Below are 18,841 nucleotides of genomic sequence, written 5' to 3' on the forward strand. Positions count from 1 at the left end.
TGTTCATAGAGCCTGTTTTTTTTTTAATTGCAGTGTTAGTGCCCACTTGACTTGAACTTGCTAGCAACTTTAAGTGAGGAAGGAAAATAAAACTATTGAGCGTTGAATGGAAAAGGCATTAGCATTGTTCTAAATATTTTACAAAGTAAGAATCAGGCATCAGAATGCTTCCTTTTTGTAAACTTGTCACATTTCAGCCTGTTGATAGCTTCATTTTCATGGCGGCCATTCCAAATTCACCTAGGCCCACACCAGCTTTATCTTGTTTCACCGTCTTTTAGTGGCTTTCATCTTAAGTAGTCAAAGCTTTAAAGACTGCCTTTAAAGATAATACTTTCATGACATCTTCACTTGGCTGTAAATGGAGCAAGTAATAGAAAATACCTTCAGTCATCTGCAGTAATCGATTCTGCCCAAGGGTCATCTTTGGCCCTGGTGGAAGTAATTGGAGGTGGAGTAACAGTGCAGTGAGACTCGAGTCAAGTGCTTTTTTTTTCTCAAATAGAAAAAGTGAATCCTGCACATTTCTCTGTTTACTATACATTATATATAAGAGTGACATTTCCTTCTTTCAGGAGTTAATTAGGTTTGCCCTTATTAATAAGCTGAGGTGCAAGAGAGCCATCGTTAGATTAGGGACTGAAGGTATTTCCTGTAAGGCAGAGGCAAGTAGTTTCTTGGGTTTTTGGTTTTTGGAGGTTTGTTTTGTTTTGTTTTGTTACCATGTATGTAATTCATTCCTACCCTGTTTCCCTCCCATAGCTTTGTCTCCATTCTTACTGGTTGCTTTAATAGTCTGAGCTTATAGATTTCACCAAGATGTATTTAGAAAGTATATCATGACTAGAAAACTCTGAGAGGAAACCATATAAACTTTTCTTTATTAAGAGTACAAACTGTTTCTTGTTGCTAGGTTCCGGTAAGGCTAGTTGTTTACTCCCTTTGTCCATCAAGACTTACACAAATCTTGCAAAAGACATTACTTCTGTGAATAGCCACCATGGAGAAAATAGAACTTATTAGTGAAATCTTTTTCAGCCAACTAGAGAAAAAGAAATCAGTCCTCTAGTACGATAATTGAGAACGTAAGCGATCTTGTTTATATTTTCAATTTTTTAGCCATCATTACCTCTTTTCCATTATGCTGTTTCCCTGTGTGATGTAGACTCAAATGCCTCTTAGCTTTTTCCCTTTTAAAATACACCACCCAAACATTGTTTGTATAACACAATGCAGAGGAAACTTATTTGTGTGAGACACTTAGTTATGTATTCTGTTACTGTACTTCAGATCCCTGGGGGAACGTTTTAAATAATGTTACTAGAACTCTATTTTTAATAACAAACAAAAGAGACTTGAAGACTGACAGGTGACTCTTCTGGACATTTCTGGCCATTTTTTAAAATGAAACTTTAGACAGAGATAAACTTTTTATACTTTAAAGGATATTTTAGGTTATACCTTCCTACTGTATTGTGTTTTAGAACTTTCTGAAAACAAGATGTAATAGTTTGCTTGCTTTTACACACTAATCAGAATGGTTAATAATGATTAATAATAGAACTCAATTTGGAAAAAAGATTAAAAACTTAGATATCATGATGCAATTGTAAAACAATAATAATAAATATAATTGTTCAGTCTAATAAATGTCACCTCTAATAGTTTATTGCATTTACCTATTTCATTAAAGCAGAGCCATTTGAATTCCACAATGTCCTAGATGAGAATTATGCTGCTGAAACTTGAGTCATATAATGAAACAGTCAGGATTACTGAGATAGATTAGACAGCATGACTATAGTTTCAGAGAAGGGAAAAATAATTGTGGTTTTGATTCCTTAAGAAATGATATGGTCTTTTTTGAGTTAGAACTAATTATTGAAAACAAACTTAATGATTACCAAAGGGGAAACATGGCAGGAAGGGATAAACTGGAGCTTGGGATTAACATATACACACTACTATATATAAAATAGAGAATCAATAAGACCGACTGGATTGTACAGGGAACTCTTCTTAATATTCTGTAATGATCTGCATGGGAAAGGAATCTGAAAAAGAATAAATATGTGTATAACTGAATTGGTATGCTATGTACCTGAAACTAACATAAGACTGTAAATCAATTATATTCCAATAGTATTTTTTAAAAAAAGATTTTCATAAGTAAGAATACAGAAAATTATGTCTTCAGTTAGAATAAGGGAAATGTTTACAAAGCTTAGAGAGGCCATGTGCAGAGATAGCATGGATACCAGTATGACCGAAGAGTTGTAGGTAGTTAGTGTAGTTGTGGGTTATTGTGAGTTAGTTAGTTGTGGGTCGTTGCCGTATTTTAAAAGGAAAACCAAAATATGAATATGAATTGCTTGGGTCTCAAGTCAAGGAGTATGATGAGGGATGTGGTGTTCCCACGTGCCCAGCTGTATAAAGAGTAAGCTTACTGGATCAATGGTCTAGGCCTGTAATCAAAGTCTTGGCCTTGATGAAAGACCTTGACAGTGGCAATTTTAAAGAACAGTTTGACAGGACATGGTGACAGTGGATGTGTGATGAAGTATAGGATCAAATTTCATAATGTCTTTCTTCTTCAAACTAACTGATACTATAGAAAATAAATACCACAAGTAAGAAAACAGATTTCCTTTACCCTCACCTCTAATTCCTACTTCTTTTGTCACTGTAATTTAGATAACCCACTGAGAGAGTAGTGCCTCTCTGTTATTTATTTTTTATGTTCCCCATGAGATCAGCTTTTATTTAACTCCCTTCCTCCCTATGGCTTTGTTATGCTTCTGAGAAGGAAGGCTTACAAACTCTTGGCACTCATATATTGGTAACTTTGAACATTGCTTAATGGAGCAGGACTTTTAAAAACAAAGCAGAAAGAATCAGGGTAATATTTTTCAATCAATAATATTCGTGTAATTTTCATGTTGTCAATGTAACTTCTTAGAAAAATTAGTTTAACAGATTGGTAAGAAGAAACATGGTCTCCTTTATGCTGTTATTGGTTAAAAATTCAGCTGAACGGTGAGAATAATTGTAACTGCATATCCAGGGTATTGAGGATACTGCAGTGTGTGTCTAGATATTTCAGAGTCAACGTTTTTTTTTCTTTCTTTCCAGGATTGCAGTATTCCAGAGATAGAACTTTGCCCACAGTCGGACCCGGCATGTTGCCCTATCTGCATCCAGCGAGCGGTCCCCAATTTGGAAGAGCTGAATATCCCCAAATCTGTGTCCTTCACTGTGAAGTCAGGCGTGTATGTATCTGCTTCTCTTCACTACAGTGATTGATGGCTACCAAAGTTAACTTTGTGTCAGATTTCAATTGGTGACCTATACATTTCTGAAGTGTTAATTTTGCTGTGTGTACTTCTGGATATCTAAGGAAGACTTTTTCAAATATTTTAAAACAGATTCTGTCTTTTTTTTCCAGATCCAGTTAAGTTTTTTATAGATGACTCACAGAAACAGATCCAGGTTCCCAGACACCATTTTTGACAGATGAATCCATTGTCTTTTCACCCACCAGATTGTGGGACTGAGAAATAAATACATATCCCTGACCTAAAACACTGGAGCCTGAGCTATTTGCAGAGTGTCTGTCTCAGTGCTTGTAGTTACAGAGGGCCTTTATAGTACCAGTGTTTATTACTCTTCTATTCCTGGAAGATAGGTAGAGCTACTTTCCTGTCACAGATGAAAAAATTATGTGGCTTGTCCTAAGCTGCCAGCTGGTAAATATGGATTTGATACTAGGCCTTTCTAATTCCAAAGGTATCTTCAGGACTGTGGGTCTGAATTCAGTGTTAATTCAGTCCCAGATTGACTTGAGTCATAAGTTTTGTGATTTCTGGTTCAATGTGGATCCTTCTTCCCTCTTCCTCTATTTTCATCTGCTCTGATGATGGTTGATGTTGAATTTAGGGGTCACTGTTAGACATCTCCCTTCATCTCTCCCACATGTTAGAACTGTTGGGCATACCCAGTAATTAACACAGACCTGAGAACTGTCTGTAATTATCAAGTTTAGCTGGTTTCTGGATGGTTCTTTTAGGAATCTTATTTCAAATACTCTTCCTGAGGGAAACCAAGAACTGATACGGATTCTGAAACTGTGGGTCAAAGGTATAAAATGCATAGTGGAATCCCTACCTCTGATTGCCCAAGTTTAAAACAGAAACCTAGGGGAATGATTTTTCAGTTATATCCTAATTGCATTAAAGGTTTCACAACTTTTAAATATTGGAAAACATATAATAGGAAAGTGATGGCAGTGCTTGGAAAACATATAATAAACCAGAATAGTGTCTGAATGTAAGTAGTGAATAACATGTTAATTCATTGTTATATGTTGTCTAACAGTGTCACTGTGAATGTGTTTTACTAATGTACTTCTGTGACAGAGATTTCTTCTTTTTGTAGCTTTTTTATTTTTAGCTTTTAACTCTTACAGAACCAGATTAAAGTATTCCTATTATACTTTAACCAACCATTCATTTCTTATTTAGTTGGCTTGCCTACCCGGATATTAATTTCAAGGGGCAAGCTATAGTTTTGGAGGAAGACCATGGACTCTTTGAGATTTCTGCAGCAGAAATGAAATCATTGCATCCACTTCAAATGGTAAGCAGATATAAAATGAAACATTTTCCCAAGTATCCATGAATTCAAAAATAAGATAGCTCTGATGATTGGTCATGCATCTTGGTCTTAAGACATGTATATGTCTACTACAGAATGCGCAAACTATTCATACATTATTGTTTTGTTTCTTTCAGTCTTTGTGAAACTATTTTAATGTTTTCTAGAGACATTTCCATTTTAATGTTTTTCTAGATGTTTGAATTTACTTTGTACTATATTTATCACAATTCATGCAGCTTCCTTATAAGGTAATACTCTGACTTTAAAAAATTCTAAATTTGTTTTTTTGATGCTTATTAGAAAATTGGTTGTTGTATATTATATTCTTCCATTGCAATAATGAATGATAAGTTCAGCATCAATGATAAATGGGTAGGTCTGTGAATGGTTACTTTCTTAAAAGTGATAAATGTTTGTATTAATGATTTATTCTGTTGCAAATATTTTTATTTGAGGGGCAAACTGTTCAATTAAATAGTGGCTATGTGACAAACCGTTTTTGTGCTGTGCCTTAAAAAAATGCTAAAAACCAGCAAAAACGGAAATTTTAAGGAGTATTACAATGCAGAGTAGCACTGGAAACAAAGAAATGATACACTAGAGCTTTTGTGAGGAGTGGGTTACCTTTTATGCTCTTATCTCCATGTGGTCACAAAGACAGCAAGTGTGATAGGACTTGGAAGATGAAATGCTCTAACACAGAAAGCCCAAGCCTTTGTAGAGAAGAAACTGAGTATTAAGTGGTTTAGAAATCTACCCTGCCAAATAAAGTTTTCAGTGTACTAACAACTCCACTCTTCTTTTTGAGACACTATGCTGTGGGATTAAATCTTTAATTGGTCACATGTACTTAAGCAATAAGGCTTGGTTTCCTTCCTTGTAGTGGTTGTACTCTGGAAAGTATCTTTCCAAGATTTCTTACCCCATTTACATTGATATAGAGTAGTCTGACTTGATTTTGACTGCTGTAGAATTCTATACTTAAAATTTTTAAATACTACAACATAAATTTGGTATGTAATCTTCACCAATCAAGTTTTTATATAACCTACATACATTACCTAGTTACTTGTGGTTAGTTATATTTTAAATATGAATATATCTAATATTAAAATTTTTTGTCATCTTAAGGGTGGACTGAAAGTGGAAATGCCTATGAACTTAAAGGTGAGTCTTGAACACTTTGGTAGCAGGCTAAAAAGTTTGAGAATTAAATCTTTAACTATTTGTGTGTGTGGTAAGTCGCTTCAGTCATGTCCGACTCTTTGCAACCTCATGGACTGTAGCCCATGAAGCTTCTCCGTCCACAGGATTTTCCAGGCAAGAATACTGGAGTGGGTTGCCATTTCTTTCTCCAGGGGATCTTCCTGACCCAGGGATTGAACCCACGTCTCTTGTATCTCCTGCACTAGCAGGCGAGTTCTTTATCACTAGCACCACCTGGGAAGCCCCTTAACTGTTTGGGACTATTACAGTTAAAATGTGATTACCTGAATGTATGCTGGCAATATCTAGGTAATATATCTTGGGTTGGTGGGCAGTGACTGCACAAAGGAGTTGCTGAGGGCCCATGCTCAAATGACAAGAGGGCTCAGTACAGAAAGGTGGAGGTCTGTTCTGACAACCCAGTCTGACCCAGTAAGCACCTACAGGCTGGAAATATGATAGGTTTGATATTTATTTTATCGGGGGCAAGGGGTTGAGGTGATAGCTAGACTTTCAAGTGGAAATATCCAGCAGGCTTTTGGGAGTGGTGCTCAGGATGGAGATCAAGGATGATCAGGAGGAGATGCAAGCAGCTTTATCAGGTGATGTCAGTTTGAAAGTATGAGTATCTGAAGGGAACAGTAGAGGCACCGAAAACTGGGGTGGCAGTAATGCTAGAATTAACTACGTTTTGGGAAAGAGAAACAAATGGGATTGTAGAATGCCTGTAAAGAGAGATAGGAAGAAAATCAGTGTAGTGATGAAAGATGCAAACAGGCCTCGTTTAATTAGAGCAAGCACTTTCAGAGGCAGGCAAGGACACAGGGATTCATCCGTCCTCCTCTCCAAACCAAGGCACAATTCCCCCAGCTTTCCCATTTCTGGGCTTCCTAATTTGTGGAATTGACTACCATTCTCCCAATCACATAGATGGAGTTTTTTTTAAAACTTAGTATCTGAATGAATCTAATACAATTTGGCTATATGTTAGAATCATACATATGTGAGTTCTAAAACAAATATTTATGCCTGGGTTCCATTGGAAAAGATACTTATTTGGCCTGGGGTGTGGTTAAAATTTTTCAGAGCTCCCTAGGTGACTCTTGACATGCAGCCAAGGTTTTGAACTAGTGACCTAATAAGTGCAGAACTCGTTGTGACACTCCCTGAGTGACTTGTCTCAGTCTCTTTGCTGCATCAGAACTTTGGGCTGGCTCTTCTGTGGACAGTTGCAGTCTGAGGCATGTGAATGGAATGGTTATCCTAGACAGTCACAATTTTTAAGTTGTTAGATGTTGGCTTGTGACTTACTCATCAAAGAATTACTGCTTCTTACTTAGTTTCAATGTGTTCAACATATGTAGCGTGTATTAAACCCAAATAATACTTCATCACTTCCAATATAGCACTCTGAAAATTTAATATGTAGAAAACAGCAGGAGCAGTACTAAATATTTTTTTTTCAGACTGTGTAATGTTCTCAGTGTTATTGTTGTTTTTCTTTTTTTAAATAAAGAAGCTACAACTTGCAGGTTCAGTGTGTCTAAGCATGGGATTTTATTCACCAATTGTATGCAAATTATGCCATCAGCCATAAATAGGACCAGGTGATAAAGTGTAGGTAGATGAGTGCTATTACTGTCATCACTTTCCTGAACCCCAAGGGCAGCTTATGCTTGGGAAATAAAATAAAAAAAAAATAGAAGGGAAGTACTTGTACCAATCCAAGTTTGAAGTAAACGAAATGCTAGAAATCTGTGTCCTACTGCATTCCCTCCTCCATTTGAACCAAATATCCAATAAGAATACCAAATTTTTTTCAATCGTTTCTAACTTTTAGGAAGTTTTTTATTTAAATTCGGGAATTTGCATGTGTAATTCTTCTCAGTGATTAGTAGTGACCATACAAGCAATGTTGCAAGAAATAGCACGTTTTCTTAAACTCAAGAGAATTTTGGTTTCTTAATAGAGGAAATTCAGTAAATATATAGCGGGTCTGTATCAAATATTGAACAGAGAGAAAAACATAGATAGTTCAAGACAGTTTACTCTTTGCAATGGACCTAGGATTTGGGTAAATAGAACATGTAATTATATTTGAGTACGTTGATATAAGAGAAACATATTATCAAGATATTATATCTTTATAATGGATAAAGACTCACATATTCCTTGTGAATGTCAGACAGTATTCTATATTTTGAGTATAAAGGAAGAAAATGAACAGTGGTCCTTCATTCAGGTTGTGGCCTTCAGTGTCATATAAATCAGTATGTATCTGTTCTAAAATATGAGCATGCTAAGTGATTTTTTTCATATTTTTCAGGTTATTATTTATGAAAAACCTCACTTCCATGGACAGGCCAAAGAGTTTAGTGAACACATAGATTCTGTCCCTAATTTTTTAAAAAATGATGTAGACTTTCATGGAATTGGATCAATCCGTGTCGTCGGTGGAGTGTGAGTATTATATATTTTCCATATGTGATTCACTTGTCTACTTTTGAAGATCAGCACCCAAAATGTGCTGAGCAGAGCAAAAACAACCTACCTTAATCTAAAAATATACGTCCCTTCTGAAATGTGGGAAATAGAACCTATTACTGGCAGCTTTCTGTGAACTTGTGTTAGTATTAGAAATTATGAGATAGTTTAAATGAAGGGAACAGTTTCTAAAACTTAAGCTCTTAGTATTTGTAAGCACAGTATAGAAGATAAGAATTGCAAGACAAGATTATTTCTTGACAGATTATGCACATGCATGAGAGTCCCAATTTTCACTCTGTTCTGCCTTAGTTGACTTTTGGTGCTAAGGGTCTTGGCAGTGAGTCCTCTCTCATTAAAGAGGTAGCCTGGGCTGTGTGTTTACAAAATCAAGGGTTCTTGACATTGGTTACCTTCTGGCCCTGCTCTGTTTTCAAGAAAGCTCCTGAAGAACAAATCCAAGTGTAACCAATGCACCTCTACCCCACTCTCAATCAGCAGTTACTAGACTAGGGTGAAACTTTGTATTTGTATCCTCACAGGTAAAACCATCGAAAAGAAGCTTTCCTCATAACTTAATTGCCATGGTCAACTCAGGGCTAGAATTCCTTCAGACAACATGTTAATCTCTCTGTTGATAGGTTGAATTATTAATATTTGAAATGTTGGTTTATTTTCATTTAAGTATCAATATCTCTTATTTGCAGTACATCATATAACTTGTTCACTGTATTCTAGCAAAAGATGCTGCTCAAATATTTCATTCAAAGAAGTTAAATGACTTGTTTAAGATTACTCAAGGGGCTATATTTAGAGACTTAGTCTTTGCAGTTTCTGACACTAGTTCAAGTAATGGATACACTAGCCAAAATGGAAATGTACTATGCAATGCATTGGATATGTAGGTCATGTTGGTAACTAGTCTTGTTACTAACTAAGGTTCTTGACCTCCTTAATCAATAGGAATTGATCAGAGACCAGACTGGAAATTCAGACAAGGCTTTATTAGGCCTCTTGTTGCAGCAGAGGGGATCAAGAACAAACAACAGGATTCCCCTGCTTGCTTGTTCCCTGAGGTAGAGGCGAGCTTGTTCCTTATGTGGAGTGAGGGTAGAGGTTGTCCGGGAATTGACGGCTTAGTGGTTTGCCCACCCCTTAGGTGGTATCATCTGCACAGGGCATGCACAGTTCTCTGCCTTTGCTCCTGACCCCCTGCTTTTTCTTTCTTTTTTTTTTGTTCTTTGTGTCTTTTGTCCAGAGTTTGCCCCAACTGTACATGAACACAGTGATTTGTAGTCCCATAGTTTCTTCGTACTTTGTTCCTCCAGGAGAGGTTTATTCATATGTAAGCATTGCAACACTGCAGCAAATGGTCCCAGGCCGCAGCCTGTCTCAGTCTGAAATATTAGTTATTATCCAGTTCCTCACCTTTGAATTTAAAAAATTTATCAGAGGCTTGAAAAACAAATCCGTTTTGGATAAATTTTTATTGTGTTGTGTGTAGTCGTAGTGTTCTCTGATCCGTGGACATGTGCACTTATTTTCTAAGTGTATTTGTGATTATTTTATAAAATCTCAAAATATTATGGCTAGTAAAACATTATACACACTTTCATTTTTTATATGACACCTGCTGGAGAAGGCAATGGCACCCCACTCCAGTACTCTTGCCTGGAAAATCCCATGGACAGAGGAGCCTGCTGGGCTGCAGTCCATAGGATCACTGAGGGTCGGACACGACTGAGCGACTTCACTTTCATGCATTGGAGAAGGCAATGGCAACCCACTCCAGTGTTCTTGCCTGGAGAATCCCAGGGACGGGGGAGCCGGGTGGGCTGCCGTCTCTGGGGTCACGCAGAGTCGGACACGACTGAAGTGACTTAGCAGCAGCAGCAGCAGGAGAAAAATGTGATGTCCAATATAAAGATGAACAGGTGACTTTTATTTTTTTCACTAATTCTACTATTTTTTTTTTTTACTGCTTCACTATTTCATTATTTTTCACTTTTAACTCTTGAACTTTATCTGTAAATAATAGGAACTCTTCCTCACCTCTGTCCTAAGGAGTCTAGAGAAAATGAGGTTGATGTGTCTTAATTTTTCTCAGATAGCATCTATTTTTAAATATCCCAGATATATGTAAATTTTAATCTTAATTAAAAATCTATTGAGAAAGGCTGTGCAGGTTTTTGAACTGTTATACTTTACTGATTTCTCCTTTAATATTAGGTCTTCTGTATCTTATTTTTCCCATTCAGGTATATTAAAAGCATGTTTTGAATAGTCCCATTTATATAAACTTAGAATTCAAAAGTTCTCTCGTAAAATTTATTTTCACTTAGTAGTTTAAGAATAGAATAATAGTAGTTTCTTTATATTTTACAAATTTGCTAGTATGTATAAAATGTTTATTCTAACTCACATGGACCCTTACCCTTTTCCCTACCATAGGCACACCTACAGAAATTAGATATGGGTTCAGGAGTACTGAGTGGCTACTGTTACTTCATAACCTAGGAAAACAGTTCCTAGGAATACTTTTTGTATCTTCCCAAAAGAATATAGTTAGCCCTACCCGGCTTCATTTTGACAAGCTCTAGAATTCAGAAGTCCCCAACCCAGGAGCCCACAGTAGTCACTCTTGGAATCTGCCCCATTGGAGCGGGTCCCACTCTAGTTACACAGTGCCAGCTAAGGGCAGATTTAAGCAGGGCAGCATGTGTTTTATCTATGCCCACACTGCATTAGCTACTGTGGGTTACCGCAGATAAAGGTTAAGTTTCCTGAAGAACTAATGAGTAACTGTGTTTATTAGTGTTCGGTACTGATAATTTCAAATTAGAAGTCAAGAAATCTCTGTCCTTGGAAAGTCTGCCATGGTGCTTCCTGTTTCCATTATCACCACTGATAAAATGGTGGGAGCAACATTTCCTACCTGTAAATATTTACAGAAGTCTTTGTATATATTTAGACCACCAGGGCTAATAACAGCCCAGTCGCATTTCCTAGTTTCTCCTTGCTAAACCTTCCTGTAATGTGTTTCTGATCCAAAGCTGATGACAGGTTCCTTTGAGTTAAACCCTAAATACATGTTTAATATAGTGATCATTCTGTGATTCCAGCAGGGCTTAATCAGAAAAATAAGACTGATTGTCTTTGAATCTCATTGTGGCTTTGCAGTATTTCTCATTGTCTGTGCTTTCCATTATTTTTTCCTTGGCAGGCTATTCTCCGACCATGCTGTGATGGTGGTATAGGGTCAGGCCACAAACATTAAATGTGTTCCTGTGTTGCAATCCTGTAACAGCTAACCTTTTGTTGGCAAAAGCCTCCAAACTATAAAAAATATTGATCCATGAAGTTTACACCATTCGTTTGTCTCTGTAAATGCTAGCAAAATAAGTGTATTGCTTTTTTTTTTTCAAATGCTCTTTTCTTTTTTTTTTTTTTTTTAATTTTAAAATCTTTAATTCTTACATGCGTTCCCAAACATGAACCCCCCTCCCACCTCCCTCCCCATAACATCTCTCTGGGTCATCCCCATGCACCAGCCCCAAGCATGCTGTATCCTGTGTCAGACATAGACTGGCGATTCAATTCTTACGTGATAGTATACATGTTAGAATTCCCATTCTCCCAAATCATCCCACCCTCTCCCTCTCCCTCTGAGTCCAAAAGTCCGTTATACACATCTGTGTCTTTTTTCCTGTCTTGCATACAGGATCGTCATTGCCATCTTCCTAAATTCCATATATATGTGTTAGTATACTGTATTGGTGTTTTTCTTTCTGGCTTACTTCACTCTGTATAATCGGAGAGGTGATGTGCAACTGGGTGCTTTATCATGATTTTCTCTCTTTCTTGACTGTGGTTTTATTAATAACTCAGTTGTATGTCCTCTATTTGTAGATGGGTTGCCTATGAAAAAGAACATTTTAAAGGCCAGCAGTTCTTGCTTGAAGAAGGAGATTTTGAAGACAGTAATGCCTTTGGGGCATTAAGTGGTTCCATCTTGTCTTTCCGGTACTTACAAGCTGTGAGTTAACTTCCTTATTCTTAATTTTCTTTTTCTTTTTTTTTTTTTTTAGTTTTCCATGAAAACTGGACATGACCTCTGGTAGAATATAAAATGATAAAATGTTTCTGCTACCTGAGACTATTAAACTGAATGGCTTATATGACTTGCCTTTCTTAACTGCCATGATTATTACAGAATATTTGTGTGTATTTTTCATCCATTGATTCCATAATGATTTTTGAACACCTGCTGTTAGATAGATTGTGTCAGGTGCTGGAGATATGATGACTAGACACTGACTCCCTATCTGTTAGGGCTGATGAAAGTGAAAGTGAAGTCGCTCAGTCATGTCCAATGCGACCCCATGGACACTAGGCTCCTCTGTCCATGGGATTTTCTTGGCAAGAGTACTGGAGTGGGTTGCCTTTTCCTTCTCCAGGGAACTTCCCGACCCAGGGATCGAACCCAGGTCTCCCGCATTGTAGACAGATGCTTTACCGTCTGAGCCACCAGGTTGATAGTACCTATGTAAATGTTTGATAGTGTTTGACTGTGATTGGATTCAACACAAAGTATTCAGGATACCCAGACAAAAGTCAAATACTTCCCTTTTGAAGTGGGCAGGAAAAGAGGGCAGCTGAGTTGAAATTTCAAGTTTGAGAGTTAGCTAAGTGAAATTTGGGAACAGGGTGAAGAAGAAAGATGGGTGTTTTAGCAAGAGGTTAACATTTTAAAAAGCAAGGATAGGAGCCAGTGTTGGGGATGAGCTCATGCAGGGGGCATCTGGCAGTGTCTGGAGACATTTTGTATTGTTATGACTTTGTGAGGGTTGGGGATTGTCAGGCTACAGACATCGAGTGGGTAGAGGCCAGGGAGGCTGTTCAACCCCTATAATTCACTGGACAGCCCCCACTGCAAGGAGTCATGAGCCTAAAATATTACTGGTGCTGAAGTTGAGAAACCCTCATATAAGTGAAACTGATATATTTTGGAAATGCAGTAAAAATAGGATATTAGAGCTCGGGAAGATGAATCCAGAGCCAGAAAATGAAGGGCCTTATATGCCATGATGAGGAGTTCACACTTTTTTTCTTGACTTGACCAGAAGGAATGAATTTTAGGCCTAGTGAGTGTGATTAGATTAGCATTTTAGAAAGGTTTTTATTTTTTTGGTGAATGTATCAAGGACTAGCATGAGGTGAAGGAGGTAAGCCTGGAGGCAGGAAGTCTAGAATGTTCCAGGACTGGAAGACACAGGGAAGAGGAGCTAGAAGGACGCTAGAGAGTTCTGCAGGATATCAGAGCTTGCTTATCAGATGTTGCTCACTTTTCTGACCAGCTCTGGAGACTTCTGTAGTGTGTTCAGAGGGCCATGTTTTCTCATAATTAAGAAGTTATACCACTGCAGTATATTTTCAAAATAATCTTTTCCCATATAAACTCTAAACTATCTGGCATGGCCTCCAAAGCCACCCTTTGAAGGAACTGATGATGCAGTGACGGGTGATTCTCAGGTCCAGGTGGGCTCTTGCCGCTCTGTCCCCTAAGTTTCTATGTCAGGGTCACAGGCACCACTGTTGCAACGCCTCACTCAGTTGGGCAGCAGGAGCCAGAATGGGAGAGAAGAATCATAGGGAATAAGGGAGCTTTTTTTTTTTGTCCACAGTGATCCTTGTTAGTAAAAAAGTGAGTTGAAAAACCAGTTCTACCTAAAAGAAGTTTAGCAGAGCCAACTGAAGATTGGGTACTAAGTTGTCTGAGCTTTTGAGGTATTTAGCTTTCAATTCTAATGTACAGGGGCCACAGGTTTTCTCTAGCCACTTCTTCCTTGAGGACTAAAAGGCACGCCAGACAAAACATGATAAAGCCTGCATCTTTTTCTCTTTTAGTTCATGATAACTGCATGCATTGAGGAAGTTAAGCATCATAATTCAGAGCATCTCCCACCTAGTACTGAATGATTTTAAGAATTTCCCTCCTGATTTAAAGGAAAAAAGCAGAGCCGAAGTTTGCTTCTAGAAATGTTCAGCAGAAAATGTGATGGTATCTTCCAAGGTGACTGTGACTAAAACAGGCAAAACTCCAAGATTTCACTAGTTGAATTCTTCAAATAGTAGGAAATGTGGAAAGAAAAAAACACTATAGCTAAAAAGTCAGGAGATACTTGATAGAGACAGTCTATGAGAACAGAAATTAAACTACTGCTGCAAATAGAAGTTTTTGGTATTTATGAAAATGATAACACATAGTTTTTAATACACATGATTTCCTTCAAAGAAAACCTATTATCTTTAAATTAGGTTAAAAAAAATTAAGACTAGCTTGTAAAGATATTATCATCATCCTCATTATGATATTCCTAACATCTTCAGGTGCTTACTAATGGCTTTACATTCATAGTTGTACTTAATCTTCACAAAAATGATGAGATAGAGAGTTTTATGACTCCCATATTACAGATGCAGAAACTGAGGATCTCAGAGCTTAGGTACTGTGTCCAGGTACAGAGCTGTAATTTGACGGGTGACTCTGTCTTACTCTAGAGCCCATGTCACATTTCCCATTTTCCTTGTCACTGAATGATTAGATTAAAAAGCACTTCAGGAGTGGAAAGCTGGAATCTCATTCAGCCAATGGCTTATTAACATTTCATTTGTAGCTGTAAATATACAGTTACTCTGCAGACTAATACACGTGTATAGTAAAGAATTATGTACATAAATTTAAATTATAAACAGTCTGAAAATTATGTTCACACAAATGTTTTCAGATGAAATATTTTCTTCAGACATAGCATGGAATTGGGTAGAGATTCTCTTTTTAAAAACCACTTTATTGAAGCACGATTGACATGTAGAAAGCTGTACGTATTTATTGTATACAATCGAGGCATTTGGGAATAAGTATATACCCATCATACTATCAAGGCCCTGGACATACTTGTCTCCTCTCAGAGTTTTCTCATGCCCTCTTTACAATTAGTAATTTTTTTGTGATAAGACACAACATAAGATCTACCCTCTCTGAAAATTTTAAGTATATGATACAGTTATTGTTAGACATAGGGTGAACAGCTCTTGGGGTTGTCATAGACAGTGGGATTAACAGGCAGCGCTGATGTGAGACATATAGGCTCTCAAAGGTCTCTAACCTGGGAAAGAGTAAAGCACTGCTTTTGAGATCTAAGTTGAAATAATATCAAATAAACAGATGAAAGGTAGAAAAGTTGCATAACATAATGCAGTCTTCTAATGTCCTGGCTCTAGTATATGGAACACTCTGGATCTACAAAGGTCAGATCTTGGACATGTCCCTTAGGGATAATATGGTCTGTGTCACGAAGTGCTTTGGAGAGGATGACCAGAAATGTGTTTCTAATTCCAAATGAGTCAGGCAGATATAGTGACTTGGAGTTGATTATTTTATAAAGAGAAAAAGACCAGGAGGAAGGAATATAGCAGTAATTTAGACTCCAGGGATTAAAGAAGGAATTTTTATTCTTGGCTCTCTCTATAAGTTTCTTAGTATGCTTGTTTTCCCTCAGTTTCAAACTCTCCTAGGTTTGGATTTGCTTTTGTTCTGATTTTCAGACTCGGGGCCTCTTTTCAGATCTGTAAAACCAGGTGGTATGCAGCAGACACCGTTGTGTCCCCTAAATTAATGGACACATCAGATCTCCCCTGGTGTCTTGGTGTCTTGTTTTATGCTGCCCACCCAAGGGGGTTGTGGTGCAGGAGTTCCAGAACCTGATGAGCTGAGGGATTTTATGAAATTTAAAGGTAATCAAATTATTGATCCTTAAGACTTATTTTTAGTCCTGAAGCAACTGCTCATTAGCTCATTCTAACAGTGGGGAGTACTGTGCCTGAGACTGCATTAGACTCTCCTGATTTTTGGTTCTGTTTAAGTGCTTTAAAATGGAGTGAAGATTTGAGGTTCCATCATTACTCATCTTTCTGGAGCAACAGAGCTCCGCTTAAATCCATGTGACTTTGAAAGTTATTTAATAAGTTTAAGTTATTTAATTGTGCTTAGAGTTGGAATGATGGTAGCCTGGTAACCTCACAGGACTTGGGTCCTATTGCAGTCACCTCATGAACAAGGCAGTTAAGTTTGGTTTTTTGTTTTTGTGTTTTCTTACATATTTTATTTATTTTACTTTGTACATGTGACCCTGGAGATTTTGCCCCAGATGATTGGATTTGGCTTAGAGTTAGAGCTCCCCGCAGCAGGAACACCATATTGATGGCAGCTAGTCAATTGGATCAGATATTGTGTATTTGGTAGGTTTGAGTGTAACAAGCAGAGAGGATCAAAGCCAGGAGACAGACTCAGAAACATTTTTAGAAAAAGATGGAAGGCAGAAGCTACAAGGCAAGGAAAGCTATGAATAAACAAAAGCAGGAGGTTAAATGAGAGAACAGTGTCTCTGTTAGAAGACCCCTGTGCCCTTGGCCACATCTCTGGGCATGGGAGGCAGAGCAGGAAGGACAGAGACTCCAGCCATGTGAGTATATTTGTGAACCCGTGGACTGCCAGCACTTGTACTTGGCACCGGGTCCTGTGACAGTAAACCCCTCCTTCTCTGTTCAGCCCCAGGCTGCACCATGGCCCAATGGCCTGTGCCTCCAGCCTGCTTCCCACCTCACCCTCCTCACGGCTGCCAGTCTCCCACAACCCATGCCATAGGATTCATCAGAACAGTGTTCAAGTAAACATCACACTGTAATACAAGTGGTTTCTCAATGGAAAGGCACAGTCACAGCACATGTTCCCATTTTACTCCAGCATGATGCAGTGGCCCACAGCATATGTCAGCTTATCTCTGCTCCCCTGTAACCCTAACAGGGAGTAGATAGAGAACAGTGGTAGGGGCAGACAAGGTAAAAGCAGAGGTGGGTCATCACAGAGTCACGAGAGTAGCGGGGGAGAGGTCTGTGTGTGAGAGCTGCTGAAGGCCTGCCCATTGTGGCTGGGCCGGACTTGGTTGGCAGCTATTGATATCAGTTCTTGACTAGGACCCGGATGGCCACCTTCACTTGTCATCACCATGTTTTATCCTCACAGCCACCTGGAGCTAGGTATGTACTTTCAGGTTGTAAGAAACAGGCAAGTTCATGTTCCTTGGGTGATGGAAGTTTCTTTTGTCAGTATAAGCAAGTTTGTTGATATAGTACCCAGGCTGTAAAATTTCACTGGGGAGGCTTGTCCTGGGCAAGCAAATCTCTGTTGTTATTTAGTCACATAGTTGTGTGCAAATCTTTGTGACCTCATAGACTGTAGGCCACTAGGCTCCTCTGTCCATGAGATTTCCCAGGCAAGAATACTGGAGTGGGTTGCCATTTCCTTTTCCAGGGGATCTTCCCAACCCAGGGATCAAGCCCATGTCTCCTGCATTGGCAGGTGAATTCTCTACCACAGAGCCACCAGGGAACCCAAGAAATCTCTAATAGGATGTTAGGGCCTTGATTTAATATATGTATATTCTAGATTTGTATTTGGAAAATTCCAGATCTATGTCTATAATGAGATACAGAAATATCAATATGTGTATATGTGCATGCATACATATATACACATATATATGTAAATTCAGGATTTAAGGAAGCTCAAAAGATAACAAGTGCACGTGTTTGAAAAGTATTCTGTTAATTAGATGAGGGATAGATAGTGGGAGTCATAAAGACTAAATTCACCTGGCTTCCACATTTTTAAGAAAGATGCAAAAGCAATGAAGGCGACAGGTGTTCTCAGGTTCCACATGTTTACTCAAAGAGGAATTGAAAACCCAAATATGGCTTAGAAAATATAAAAATTTCAGTAAAAAGCCTTTATCTTTTTTCCTGAAGTTTCAAATGAAATTTGACCCACCTGTATCAGCAGTTTTTAAAATCCTTGAAAGTTGACATGTACGTTGTAAGTGCAAGAGAATTTTTTTTTCAGATGTATTTTCTTTCTCCTCATAGATGCTTTGTTTTTATTGGATACTGTTTTGCTTGTTCATGTAAAATGAATGTTTGTCCTGGAAATCTTAGATTGTAATAATAACCATAATGAGAAATTTGATAGTGTTTGAGATGTATAGAAGCTGATAACATTTTTCTGTAGGTTTAAAACTTGAGCTACAAACAGTGAAATAATAGGCAGAAATGAAGAGTTTTTATTTTTTTTAATGTGTTCTGTATTTTCCAGTTAAAAATACACCTATTTGAAATTCTGAAAAAATATAGGGTAAAATTTTTCAACTTCTGGACCCAAAGGTAACCACTCTCGGTTTTTCTTTTTTTTTCTTCTATCCTTTTTTAAATGAAAAGTTGAGGGTTTTGTGAGAACTTCTCATCTTACCAAGCTTTTAAGTTTTAGTTTTTGTCCTACTCTTTTATCCTTACATTTATATCTGACAGTGATTAAGAGTTTAGAATAGACAAACAGATTTACACTCAGATTCAACCTCTGCCCCTCAATAGCTATGATATA

General features: G+C 37.7%; 1 protein-coding gene across 1 annotated transcript in view; it reads left to right on the top strand.

Moving 5' to 3' along the window:
* Positions 1–18,841, top strand: part of CRYBG3 (crystallin beta-gamma domain containing 3) — a 125,064-nt gene that overhangs the window by 64,844 nt on the left and 41,379 nt on the right. The window contains exons 8-12 of the mRNA XM_069550663.1: positions 3,133–3,269; positions 4,521–4,635; positions 5,788–5,823; positions 8,189–8,322; positions 12,256–12,382. Of these exons, the coding sequence (XP_069406764.1) occupies positions 3,133–3,269; positions 4,521–4,635; positions 5,788–5,823; positions 8,189–8,322; positions 12,256–12,382 (549 nt within the window). The remainder of the gene's footprint in view (positions 1–3,132; positions 3,270–4,520; positions 4,636–5,787; positions 5,824–8,188; positions 8,323–12,255; positions 12,383–18,841) is intronic.

This window comes from Ovis canadensis, chromosome 1, assembly GCF_042477335.2.
Source record: "Ovis canadensis isolate MfBH-ARS-UI-01 breed Bighorn chromosome 1, ARS-UI_OviCan_v2, whole genome shotgun sequence".
Taxonomy (NCBI): domain Eukaryota; kingdom Metazoa; phylum Chordata; class Mammalia; order Artiodactyla; family Bovidae; genus Ovis; species Ovis canadensis.